At 42.6% G+C, this 13,993-nt stretch overlaps 1 protein-coding gene across 2 annotated transcripts in view; it reads left to right on the top strand.

The window, feature by feature from the left end:
* The window catches only part of LOC143132827 (dual specificity protein kinase CLK4-like), a 125,743-nt gene that overhangs the window by 50,325 nt on the left and 61,425 nt on the right, over positions 1-13,993 (top strand). For both annotated transcript variants that reach the window (XM_076292636.1, XM_076292635.1), the window contains 2 exons: positions 12,892-12,986; positions 13,181-13,310. In XM_076292636.1, coding sequence (XP_076148751.1) covers positions 12,892-12,986; positions 13,181-13,310 — 225 coding nt within the window. The remainder of the gene's footprint in view (positions 1-12,891; positions 12,987-13,180; positions 13,311-13,993) is intronic.

Below are 13,993 nucleotides of genomic sequence, written 5' to 3'. Positions count from 1 at the left end.
CCACTGCTACGCAGATGATACCCAATTTTATATACCGGTGGCCCCTGAAAATTCCTGCTCATTGACAAACCTTTTTCTTTGTCTTAATGACATTAAGAATTGGATGGCTAACAACTTTTTACAGCTAAATGACAGCAAAACTGAAGTAATCATTTTTGGACCACCAAATTCTGTCAACAATGTGAGCAAGTCTCTTGGCCCTCTGTCTGTTAACCATCACAGTGTGGTCAAGAACCTAGGTGTTTTCCTAGACTCTTCTCTGACTTTTAATAAGCAAGTCAACAGCGTTGTCAAGGGAAGTTTTTACCAACTTAGGACAATAGCAAAGCTCAAGTCTTCTCTCTCCTACAGTGATTTAGAAATACTTATACATGCCTTTATTTCCTCTAGGCTTGATTATTGCAACTCACTGTATGTAGGTGTAACTAAATCTACTCTAAACAGACTCCAGCTGGTCCAAAATGCTGCAGCCAGATTACTGACTGGATCTAAGAAACGTGACCACATTTCACCTGTGTTGGCTAAACTGCACTGGCTTCCTGTGGAACAAAGAATTAATTTTAAAATTCTTCTCTTTGTTTTCAAAGCTTTACATGGTTTAGCACCTCAGTATTTATGTGATCTTTTAATTCCTTACTGTCCTCCTAGACCTCTTCGATCATCTTCCCAGTGTCTTCTTTGTGTTCCTTCTGCCTCTCTTAAATCCAAAGGTGACAGAGCTTTCTCTGTCTATGCTCCCCAGCTTTGGAATAGCCTTCCTGATGTTGTGAAATCCTGCCCCACTATTAGTAGTTTTAAATCCAACCTAAAGACCTACCTCTTTTCCCTAGCTTTTAACACTCCCTGACTCCCTCACCTCTCCCTTTTTTTAAATTTGTTTGTATGTATATGTATCATTGTTATTATTATTTTTTTTATTATTATTATTATTATTATTATTTTTATTATTTGTATTATTATTATTATTTTATGTAAAGCACTTTGGTGCAATGCTATTGCTTTGAAATGTGCTATATAAATAAATTTGACTTGACTTGACTTGACTTGACCCTTGGGGCCAAGATGGCGGCAAAATCCAATATGGCCGCTGCACGAAAAGGGTTCCGGCTATAACTTTTGAACTACATGAGTTACAAATACAAACTTGATATCTTTTTCAGCTTAATTGATCATGGGGAATACATAGGAATGTTAATATTTATGACCCGGTGCATCTGGACCACTTATTCCTCTGATTCTAATATGGCAGCTGTCCAAAAAAGCAGTTTCGGCTGTATTATGGGGCCTTACACCCCATTGTTTGTGCAAATTAATCTACAAGCAACAAATTTGGCACGGATGCAGCTGAGGGAATAATGAAATGATTTAGCCAGGCCGCCCGAGCCAGTGGTCCCTGAGACCAACATGGCAGCCAAATCCAAAATGGTTGTCGCCTGAAAGGGATTCGGCTATAGCTTTGGAGCCAGATGCGATACAAATACAAACTTGATGTCTATTTTACCTTTTTTAATGATGGGAAACCCATAGGAATACTTACATTTATGATTGGGTTTATCAGGACCCCCCAAATTCCCTAAATTCAATATGGCTGCTGTCCGAAAAAGGGTTTTGGCTTCAAATTTTGAACCAAATGTGCTACAAATGAGGATGTTGTGTCTATTTTTAGTTTATTGACCACAGGAAGTCCATTGGCATATTTATATGTATGCTTGTGTAAGTCTGGAACCTGTATTCTTTTCAAGACTTTGGTTGAAAATCTTTTTTTACCACAACTTTGAAGGTTATTCTCAATGTGGATTAATTTCCTTATAAAAGTGAAATGCTTTCAATGTACCACAGGTGAATACATTTTGAAATCATAAAGAATAAGACACAATTATTATTGCAAGGCAATATTTATAATATGTCAAATTGTTAAAAGAATAATATAGTCAATTTGTCCAAAACTCTTCAAAGGTTTGCTTAGCATATCAAAAAAACAGCAATAACATAAAAACAACAACAGTGAATTCTCATGGTCTCTCTCATGAATTTTTGCCTGAAGAAGACCCAGCAGGGTCGAAACGTTGCCTGTTGTCCATTAAGTATATGGGAGTCAAAAGCAGTGTTGCGGACATTATATTTTTTCAATTGAGTAAGTTTTAATTTGTCCTGCACCTGCCAGAAGGTGGGATGTGCACACAATAACTGTTTGCTCTCTCATGAATTCTCATTCTTATGGTCTCTCTCACAATTGTAGTCATAAGAACAAAACACTTATGGAAAAAAGTACACCTGGTTAGGAAGTTAGTTGGTAGGAAAGGAAGTAGTTGGCTAAACACTGTTGTTGAGACCACAGGTGACCACTACATGAACCCATTACAATTTGCATACCGTCCAGAGGTGGGTGTGGAGGATGCCTTAATCTACCTGCTTCATAGAACACACTCTCACCTGGACAGGGGCTGGTAGTATTGTGAGGATCATGTTCTTTGATTTCTCAAGTGCTTTTAACACCATACAGCCTATGCTGCCACGTGACAAGCTTTGAAGGATGCAAGTAGACACCTCCACAACTTCATGGATTACTGATTACCTGACTGACAGACCACAGGTTGTGAGAATGAAAGGGTGTGTGTCTGAACAGGTAGTCAGTCGCATAGGAGGGACTGTGTTGTCTCCTTTTCTTTTCACACTGTACACCTCAGACTTCCAGTACAACTCTGAGTCATGTCACCTGCAGAAGTTCTCAGACAGTTCACAGACTGCAGTTGTGGGGTGTGTCAGTGATGGTGAGGAGACGGAGTACAGGCAACTGGTGGACCACTTTGTGACATGGTGCAGAAACAACCACCTTGTCTTGAATGTGGCTAAGACAAGGGAAATGGTGGTGGACTTTCGTAGGGCCAGGCCTGAGCTAAATACCATTTCAATACTGGGTGAGGAAGTTGTTGAGAACTACAAATATGTGCGTGTTCTTATAGACAATAAACTGGATTGGAGGTACAACACTGAGGCTGTATACATAAGTATATATACTCTTTTGATCCCGTGAGGGAAATTTGACTCTGCATTTAACCCAATCCGTGAATTAGTAAAACACACTCAGCACAAAGTGAACACACAGTGAGGTGAAGCACACATTTATCCCGACGCAGTGAGCTGCCTGCTACAGCGGCGCTCGGGGAGCAGTGAGGGGTTAGGTGCTCAAGGGCACTTCAGTTGTTCCTACTGGTCGGTGTTTGAACCGGCAACCCTCCGGTTACAAGTCCGAAGCGCTAACCAGTAGGCCACGGCTGCCCCAAAGAAGGGTCAGAGCAGACTCTTATTTTTTGAGAAAGCTTAGGTCATTTAATATGTGGTCATGGTAAAAAAAATAGTTTTCATCTGTAGCTTATTCGGTTCAAAAGTTGTAGTCAAAACCCTTTTTCGGACAGTCACCAGATTGCATTTGGGGACTTTGAGGGTCCACATATACCCAATCATAAATATATATTTCCCATAGCCAGAAAAGGTGAAATATTTATTAATTTTACATTTGTATCTCATCTGGGTCAAAATATGCAGCCTACAGTAATCCCTTTTCAGGTGGCGGCCATATTGGATTTGGCAGCCATCTTGGTCCCAGGGGCCACTGACTCCGGCATCCTCGATAAATCATTTCAGTATGCCCTCAGCTGCATCCATGCCAAATTTTGTGCTTGTAGATAAATTGGCGAAAACAATGGGGTGTAAGGCCATATTGGAATTGGAGGATTAAGGGGTCCAGATATACTGGGTCATAAATATAAACATTTATATGTGTTTCCCATGATCAATTAAGCTGAAAAAGACATCAAGTTTGTACTTGCAGCTCATGTGGTTCAAAAGTTATAGTCGGAACCCTTTTCGGGCAGCGGCCATATTGGATTTGGCTGCCATCTTGGCCCCAAGGGTCGCTGGCTGCGGCGCCCTAGCTCAATCATTTCATTATAACTTGAGCTATATCTATGCCAAATTTGGCGCTTTTAGAAGAAATTGCGCGAAACGACCTATTTATGTGCTTAAGGCCCCCCACTATTATAGATTTTATAGTGTAACGATAGTGCATGAGACACTTGGAGACGACACCAGAGACGGATGCGTTAAGTCAAAGACGTACCCTATTTTCCGCTATAATCAATGGAACTGGCACAGCGAAGATTCTGAAAAAAAAAGCCATTTAATTTTGTTTAACCCAAGTCAGTAGAACAGTCAGAGACAGTTGAGCCATTTGTCACTTCATTCACATGGAGTTGACAGACTGGACTGTGACGAGGGCAAGCAGAGTTCGATTCCTGATCAATGCATAATGGACGAAGTTTGCCAGGGCAGATAAGCATAGTTGTAAAGGGCATGAATAAAAAAGGCAAAAAACGTCCTTTGCCGAACCCAAAATTTAAATAAGAATTTTATCTTAACGAAACAACGCTAAATATCAGAGTGGGATAGGCTGGGATATTGTAGAAATTTCACTTAAATTGCAACCGCAACATGCCTGCTTGCCGACCTTCAAACAAGAGATATCAAAGCACTTTTTGCGTTTGAATGTTAGGCCTAGGCCTAATAATGGTTGGAATGGAAAGATCCAAGTTATGTTTTAAAAACAAATGCTCCCGTTACCCCGCAGAAGTTTCAAAGTATCCTACACCCAGCCTAAGCCTACTTCAGAACTCTTCATCGACTGTCTGTAGTAGGCTACAACTTCGATTCAATAAAAAGATTTCTAAAGAAAAACGTCACATCATTACTCCTGCCTGGATTCGAACTCAGGACTGCCTGAAAGTTGCAGACCTGTTCTGGAAATACGTGCATTAACCCACTCTACTGTCAGACAACGTTAGCTGCATCGGGTATTAGGTAGGAATGTACAGGCTCGGACTGGTAATCTGTACAACCGGGCAAATGCCCGGTGGGCCGGTCCACATGTGTTTTTTGTGTTATTTTATATTTTTTTTGAGTTATTTAGCCTATTTGCGGCCCGTCATGTAGGCCTAGGCCTAGGCTATAAATGCAGTTGCATCCATTTGGCTTGGGGGGTGACAGGTCAATCATTTCGGCCTCTTCATGACAGGTTCAGTGTGTGTTACGATCGCGCCCCCCTGCCCCACCCCTCAAGTGGATTTGTCCAAGCAGCCGCTAGGTTTGTGGGGAAATATACAGGTCCACAACTCCTCGAAATATAGCCTACGAGTGCATGGTAGCCTAGGCTGTATAAGTGCTCTCCGCTGGCTGGTGTTCACATCATCGCAGCTTAACCGTAGCAATCAGAGGTCTAGTTTTATTCCATACATATATTGTTTTTATAGACGTTAGTTGCACGTGCCACCAAGAGCTTCCATTTACTGTAGGCTACTGCGGTTCTGTCAACATAAAAAAAACTACGGGTAGCCTACAATTTTCGCACAACTTGGTGGTAAAGTGTAGCACAGGTTAAAGAAAACCCATTCATTTTTGGAGCTGATCCTACTCAAACGGAACTTCAAAGTATTTCCCATATAGTATAACCTTTTAGCTCACAACGACAGTGAAAGTGAAACTTGGAAAGAGGAAGTCTCTCCACCGAGTGTTACATTAGATGCAGTTGATGCAGGTAAAAAGTATCAACTGGTAGGTTAGTAACGAAGGTAGCCTAATTTTGCAAAATGTGATGACGGCACACAAACTTGGGCAAAAACGTTTAGTACACTTGTGGTGATAGCCTACAGTTAATGTGAATCGCGGACTATAACCAAAGTAGGCTAAAGGAGATTTGCACCAAATAAAGGCTGTGGTTGTGTTTCTACAACATGTTGGCAAAACGTAATTTCTGTCAACTATCTATGACGATGTCCATGTTCAGTAGCCTATATTTTTCATTTAGTCAAGCAGTGATGTGGTTTAATGCATGGGGTAACATGACGTGAGACAGACAGAAGATGAGCCCTTTAGTAACCCTGAATCCTGTCCCTCTCAAATCACTTTAAAATGGTGTGATTAGCAACCAGAATTTTTTTTTAAAAATCCCGGAGACACACCCCCGGTTATTGTGATTAGGCTATAGGTCCAAATCTAAATGTTTGGGTTCAGTTTATGAAGTGTTGCTACAGCATGTGTGTTTGTTATTTATGGGGGGAATCAGGGGGGGAGGGGGGGTCGGTCCAGTGGTGGGCCGGTCCAGGAGAAAATTGCCAGGGCCGAATTTTGTTCCCAGTCCGACCCTGGGAATGTACACTGGTTGCTGTGGCACAGCCTTGAGTGACCGTTTTTGTTTTTCTTTGTCATATGAATGCTGTCATTTTGTTAACATTACTGTTAAGGAGATGCTGTAGGCAAAGGCTATATTTCAACCTCGTTAGTGTAGTAAAAAAAAATTCTGAACTATTCACAAGGTTTCTGGCCAGCATATTTATGTTCTGTTATCAAGCGAACTTCTCATGACTGCCAACAAAGTAGCCTACTGCCAGCTGACGAAGCTCTCATTTTAAAAGTTGACTAGCATGTTGCAGGGGCTGCTAAAAACACAGACAAACAACACACTGAAAACTCGGCCAATCACAACCCTTGCTGTCGATCGCTCCGTCCGGTTCGACCGCGGAACGCCACAGCGGACTTATGCTGCCCCCAAGCGGCTTCAGTTGTACTTACATTTCACGTAGCTGCGTGAATCACGTTTTTCGTGAGTGAAGTAGTGTTGCACGGTGTATCGATACTAAAAAGGTATCGCGATGCCTTCACGCAAAAAACGATACGATTTCAGACGTTTTTAGAATCGATACTTTATTAAAATAATAACGTTCTGTGTCTGTGTGAACTGCTGTTCTCACTGCTCCTTTCACGCATCTAGGCAAGTGGGCGTGTCAAGCAGGCAGCTCTGAGTGAGTGAGTGCGCAGCCAACGTCATAGTTCTTTGCCGACAGTTCTAGGCCTTGTGGATAAAACAAAAGGTGCAGTGAAATCTGCAACTATTTCGGATACATCGCGAATTAAGGCAAGCCATCAGGTACACAAAGTCATTTAAAAGCAGTAGGCTACGCATGGAACTTGGCAAAATACCTCGCAGACATATCCCAACATTTTTAAAGAGTTCAAAGAACGACAGGTTAACGAATATGCTATAGAAAACACGACTACATGGTTAGTGCCAAGTTCTTCTCTTATGTTTTAGTCTAGCCTAAGTGAAACGAGTATGGTTCTCTGGGATAAAGCGAACCTTCCTTCATCAATGAATTTTGACGAGACATAACGAGCTGTAGGCCTAATCATTTTGACGAGACATAACGAGCTGTAATCATAGGGTGCTAACGTGATGAAAGCGCAATGTTCACGCCAGAATAACATTACCATAACTTGTAAACTATCTATTTCATGTTCGGTCAGTAGCCTACTACTGGTAATATTTGTCATGGCATGTAGACTGCAATTTGTTCAATAATTATTGCCCAGATGTAGGATAGGCTACCCGAAATGCGCTAATTAAAGCCCACAGCATAATACCACCAAAGCGTGTTGAGTCCTAATAATAATAGCGGCGTATTGTTACAGTACGTGCTAGCAAATCATGTTATCAAAGAAATAGACGTAATGTAGTAATGCACACAGATATATTGCAACAGGTAATGGTGTAGGCCTATCTGACGAAGACCTGAGTGGTTGGAACGTCGTACTTGCACACTGGGCGCAAAGAAGACTATCCTCACATTTTCCCCTTTGCAACTGTCAAAGAAATCCCATGAACACGGGAAGGCCTAGGGTAGCCTATACTGTACATCAGATGGCCTAAAGATTAGGCCCCTCTGCATAGTATTCAGTGATTTGCATGCAGTAATTTGAACACTGACCTTGATCTAGCCTAGTTTGGCTATTTAAAGCTACTTTATTGCCAAAACACAACACAATGTAAATTAACTATAACAAACAATAAAGGACTTAATCACAGAAAGTAGGCGTACTATTTTACTGACTATAAAAAAATAATCATTATGTAGGAAGTTTAGAAGTTTAGAACCCAGAATTGACCTACACACTACAAAAGTGCACCAAATTTAACACAAATGACTCAATACACTTGGAGGAGGTATGAGTCCTTTCTTCTCCAGATATCTTAGGATTTCGCCGTAGTATCGTTTTAGTATCGACCATCGTGATATTTATGGCAGGTATCATATCGAAGTCATAATTTTGGTATCGTGACAACACTAGAGTGAAGTGTCCATTTTTAACTAGAACCCACTGTAGGGGGTTACACCCTACTGTAGTACCAGTTACACCACATTCACTATAGTACCCACAAGGCCACACAGATTCGTACACTCTTAGGCCAGAGACATGAGTTCAGTCAATATAATTTATTTATATGTGACCGGGGCCAACACCAGCCTCGAAATTACAATGACCCGACTACGCCACCCAGAGGGACAAAAAGAGGGGAGGAAATCCCACCTGACAGTTCTAAGCTAGTTTAACAAGTTTGTAAGTAAAACAGAAGAGAGCAGAGATCAGATTCTCAAGTTCAGTACTTTATTGACCTTAAGTGGGACAATAAGCTGGGGAAGGAAGCCAATTAGTAAAAATATATATATTTTATTACAGGTCCAATAAATATATAACAATAAATGGAGCTACTGATACATCGATCACACCTAATAAATGCAGCCTGGAAAATTAGCCTAGTTATAGATACTTATGTTCTAGTAAATACCGCTGTGGAGAGAGAGAGCATCAGGTGAGCCACTGGAGGGCGAAGGAGGACCAAGACACCACTCACCTGTGCAAGAGAAAATATTCACACACACCAAACAAACGGTTATCTACACTCACAGCAAGCAAATAGTGTAGGCACACATTTATGGGTGAACACCAGAAAGCCTCGCTAAGCATGCAATGAACAGAGGGGAGGAAGAAAAGGGCTTGCACCATCCGTGGGCCTGATGCGTAAACTCTCCAGCAACAGGACTAATAAATAGGCTACGAGAGAATACAGTTTTTTAGAGAGATTGAACGAACACAGTTGGCTTGACAAACAAAACAAAAGAAACCGCACATGTATCCAAAAAAACCCAAGGACACAGACATACATTCATAAGCGACAGGACAAGCCAACCGTAGCCTACACCAGAAAGGGCACCCAGATTCAAAGACCCAAACGGATCTACCACTGTACTGGCCTGAACAGACTGGACATTAATAGTGGTGGCTGCTTCCGGTCTCCCAAAAACCCCTCGAACCTCGGTGACCCCAGATGGCAAGGTTATAAGTTGAGCAGGCGTCAGAGTGCCTAGAGCACAATGAGGGTACAATTTAACATCTACTTGCCCCACATTTACCATGGGGACATAAACTGTACCCCGAAATATTTTAACCATGGATGGAGAGGCTAATAAGCCTGCAGGCAAGGAGTCATGATTGGCAAATGGTTCAAACATTACCGTACCAAATGGAGAGAGGATTTTCTGAGAGCAAGTAGCAGCCACCAGCTTAATAGTTCCCCCTGGTATGTAGACAGGATACCTGCCCCTCACCTTAGCAATACCATGTGGGTGACAAAAGTTCCACATAACCTAAATATGGGATATCTAGCCCATTTGCTGCACGGAGCTGTCTGATGAAGAGCGTTTAGCTCGAAACGTTACACACGGGTGAAAATCAATAAAAATTCCTGATGGGAACAAGTGTGCGGACAATCCACTCTTTGACTGCACGGAGCTGTAACCATTGGCATTCTCTTGGAGAATCACAAAAATGTGCATTGAAAAAGTCCTCTGTGACTGTGGAAACCATTGACCCTGTATCCAGCAAACATTTCACATTTACCCCTCCCATGTTTACAGTGATGTTAGGACATGATCCCACAATTTGTGAAAATACTTGTCTAGGCACCTCAGCCCCATTACCTGAGCCAATACTGCCCCCTTCTGAGTCGTGGCTCATCAACACAGAGGGAGCTAGTTTTCCGGACGCTGCCTTTGGGCACCCTCCCCCAACCCATCATATGGCTGAGAACCAGTACTCTGGGTTACCCGTGCATTGTCACAGTTGCGTGCATAATGCCCAGGTTGTTGACATCTCCTACAGATAACAGGACCAGGACGAATGGATTGAGGTCGTCTAGAAGGGTTTTGCAAAAGTGATACACTCTCTGTAAGTTTGTCAAGCTGTTCTTGTTGCCTCTTCAGCATTACTTTCAGTTCAGTAAGCTCTGAAGTTTGTTTATGTAAGACCCCTGCTTCTCTAGGGACGTTTGATATCTGGGTAGCACAAATAGATGGAACTGAGAAACTCCTTACCCTACCTTCAGCTGGCCTACCTTCTCTTTCCCACCTGATGGCTTCGCCCCTTACGTCTAGCAGGGTGGCATCTGGTTGGGTGCGGCCCCACTGTTTCAACGCTCTGCGGAGATCTGGATCATAAACATGTTCCACAAACTGATCTCTTAATAAAATAGCAGAATTAGGTACATTATCAGGAGCAGCCTTCAGCACTCTTTCCATCAATTTGAATAACGCATGTGAGTATTCCTGGAGAGACTCGCCCTCCAACTGTCTCCTAGAGAAGAAATCTTTCTGGAGGGCAACATAGGACTCAGCGCAGCCATACAGCTCCTGTAAAATAGATAGCACTTTAGTTGGATTTTCCCTATCCTCCCTAGGCCTATACTTAATTTCATCCTTCGCTTCTCCTTCAAGATGGTCAAAAATGAAATAAGCCTGATCTATAGGAGCCAAATGTCGAACCCTCATACTGGCTTGGACTTCCTCAATCCACTCCAAAACACCCATACCACTCTTACCCCGAAACACAGGACATTTCCGTTCCCTGGGTACATATAAAATACGTTCAGACGTCGTTAGGTTGTCAGTCACTAACCTAGGACCACCAGGGAGATTAACAGATGCAGAACCAGAGGGCTGTGGGTGTGTTCTCGTTTGGTCTCGTTTAAACTGTTCATTTTCAGCTCGCAACCTTGTCACCAGGTCTTGTAACTCCTGCAGTTCAGTTTCCATATCTACAAGACAGGTTTAAAAGTCACTTCAACCAATGGCACAGCTTGCAAGGTCCTGGCAGGGAGGATGGATCCGTCAGGGATGCTGTGCTTCCAACTGCTGTTTTGCCTTAGAAACAAACAATGCAGTACAATCTTACAATAAACACACATAGAAAATAACCAAAACCAACCAACTGTGCTGTGCTGCGTAATCTAGTTGGGGGTGTAGCCCCCGGCTACAGATACATACAACAAGGATTCAACAATAAAAACAATGCATTATTTGTAGACACAGTAGACACATGGGTCATATTCAATCACTCCCGTCGTCCCACAAATACACCATATACTGGACGGCTAATGATGGTAACTACACTGTTACGCCATATCTTGACCTGTGACCCGTAAGCAAAAGGAGTGGAGCAGGGCAGGGGGCTTACCACAGTGAGCAGGACTTTCCAAAAGGGGAAAAGGAGGGACCCAGAAGACACGCACCATACGTGAAGGAAAATGACAAGTACACTGCAATCCAAAATAAAGCACCCGTTGTACACAGCAGAGAAAAGTGAGGGGGAACTCTTTTGGCCTGCCGCCTCCGGGAGACCCACCGCACCTGAAGAGAGAGCAAGAGAGAGAGAGAGAGAACAGAGACACAGGAGTTGGTAAAAGGCTTGACAGTAATTAGGTGGCAATCATTCACAAATAGCCTATTTATCTAGCTAGGCTAACAAGGCTACTTATCTCAGGCAGGGGGAGGGGAGGCCACCACCTGTCCACCAGGGCCCAGAGGTTGATCCTGACAGTGAAGCTGCCCTGGTCACAGTAATTTAGGTTACAGTACACATATACACACACACACACAAACCTCAAAGACACCAATAAACCAACAAATAGAAAGGCATGCCAGTCAAGCATAGGGAAAAACAGCGCATAACCGCATGCACCAAATCAAAGAAAACAACAAATAGACATGCATTTCAAGCAAAGGACAGGACAACACACCATGGCATAGCCGCCGATAGGCGCCAGATCAAAAAAAACAACAACCAGATGTAAGCATGCGGGTAGAGCGATAGAGAGGGCAGTACACCACTGCGTATCCCCATGCGTTAAATTACAAATAGTCAAAAACCACTTCACACACGCGGGACCGCAGGTCATAAAGGGAGCTATGAGAGCTTGCCTACGGCTCCAGCTGATTCCCACCGAGCACCCAGTGCTCGCTAAAACAGCCTTGTCAGTGAAAATGAACCACTCAAGCTTAGTTAAACGCATTCATCGAAGAAGTGGCTACACAAGTCAACTTGCCAACACACGCCACCGACTAACGACAGGCACCCCAGAAGCAAAACAAGAACAGGAGAGACTACCTCCCGTTGATATCCACTAAGCTAAATACCCAAATAAGAGTCCGCCCTGTAATTAGTGTGATGGTAGTTCCACCAATCGTGCACAGGGGAAATGGCCCAGAAATGATTGTGGAGGTGTAGACCAATCTGCCACAAAAGAAAAAAAAGTTGTGTTGCGCTTTTGGGGGCCAAACAGGAAAGAGAAAAGCAACAAACTCCATTTCTATATAAAACCATCCTCTAATGCCTCCCTAAGTGTTTTTCTTTACAATTTTAAATCAGTAAAAATATGATAATTTTGTCAGATATTTGGGTAACACTTTACATGAGGTATCTACAAGTTCATGACAGTGTCATGTCACTCTTATGCAGATACCTTCAAGTAAACTGTAACCGATATGTGTCCAATATCAGGAATCAAAAGTAGGACTTCGCAGTTGCTTATTGACGCACTATAAATAAAGGTCACGACGGGCTGACCAGATTAAGCCCTAATATCGACGTTAATGGATGTCTTGTGCAGGGTGGAAAACGCCTTACTGTTGCCTAACCTGTATTTTTATGTATCTGTCTTCTCCATAGTCCTACACAAAAACAAGTTGACTCATACTGATCTGAAACCGGAGAACATTCTCTTTGTGGATTCAGACTATGCTGTCCTGTACTATTCGAAAGACGTAAGACTGCAGTTTTCCACAGTTGTACTAAAATATTGGTGCAATGGTTGGCAAGTTAAGATGATAAAAACGAATTAAAAGAGTCCTCCATCAATTTTCATATTTATATTTACAAAGTAGCAAACCTAGTTCATCAGAAGTGTTGTTTTGAAATTGTAATGATCTACTCTCGTCTCTTGACCGTTTTCTTACAGAAATGGAGTGAATCGACCCTGAACATCCCAGAAGTGAAAGTAGTTGACTTTGGGAATGCAACATTTGATCATCAGTACCATTCGTCTGTGGTATCTACCCGTCATTACCGTGCTCCAGAGGTCATTCTAGGTAAAGGATTGATTTGATCTAATTTCCTTTCCTCTTTTTAAAGGAACATGGCAACTTCTTGGGAAATTAACAAGCTGCCTTTTAGCTATAGGCTAACTGCTGTGACACACTTCGAGTGAATTATGCTAAGCTAGGCTAACCGTGTCAGACTGAGCTCAAGTTGCTGCAGCTAACAGCTAAAGTAGCCAGACAGCTACAGTACTATTTTCAGTACAGTACTTATTTCTAAAATCATGCCCTCGGAGTTTTTTTTTTTTTCAGACCGACAGTACTCGGTGACCTCAAGATCCATGTGAAAAATCACCATAAAACATCACATCTGTCTCACCTGGCATGAGACGGCAAGCCTTTGTTCACTATCCATCGCCTGTGCCGGCAGCAAGCCGTTTGTGGCCGTATTTACCTTGCAAATCCCGACTGCTATTAACTCACAAAGGAGCATCTCTGGTGGTGAGAGCCCCGCTGATTAGGCCACCAGGAAGAGTTTGGGTAGCGTAGACAGGTCATCCCATGCTGTCCTGTCTAGACCAGGCGCGGCCTGTTTAGTCCAGGCGTATTGTTCAAAAGGGTTGTTCTTATGTTTCTTAACTCATTGAGTGCCAAAAACGTAATATTACGTTTTTCCTTCCCATACGCTGAGTGCCAAAAACTTAATATTACTTTAGCTTATTTTAATAGCTTAT

This window comes from Alosa pseudoharengus, unplaced genomic scaffold, assembly GCF_046254945.1.
Source record: "Alosa pseudoharengus isolate Yale_2024_CS ecotype anadromous, Long Island Sound unplaced genomic scaffold, YU_APseudo_1.1 YU_APseudo_1.1_scf_19, whole genome shotgun sequence".
NCBI lineage: Eukaryota > Metazoa > Chordata > Actinopteri > Clupeiformes > Clupeidae > Alosa > Alosa pseudoharengus.
The sequence above is the reverse complement of the archived record's forward strand: the minus strand, read 5'-3'. Positions and strand labels throughout refer to the sequence as shown.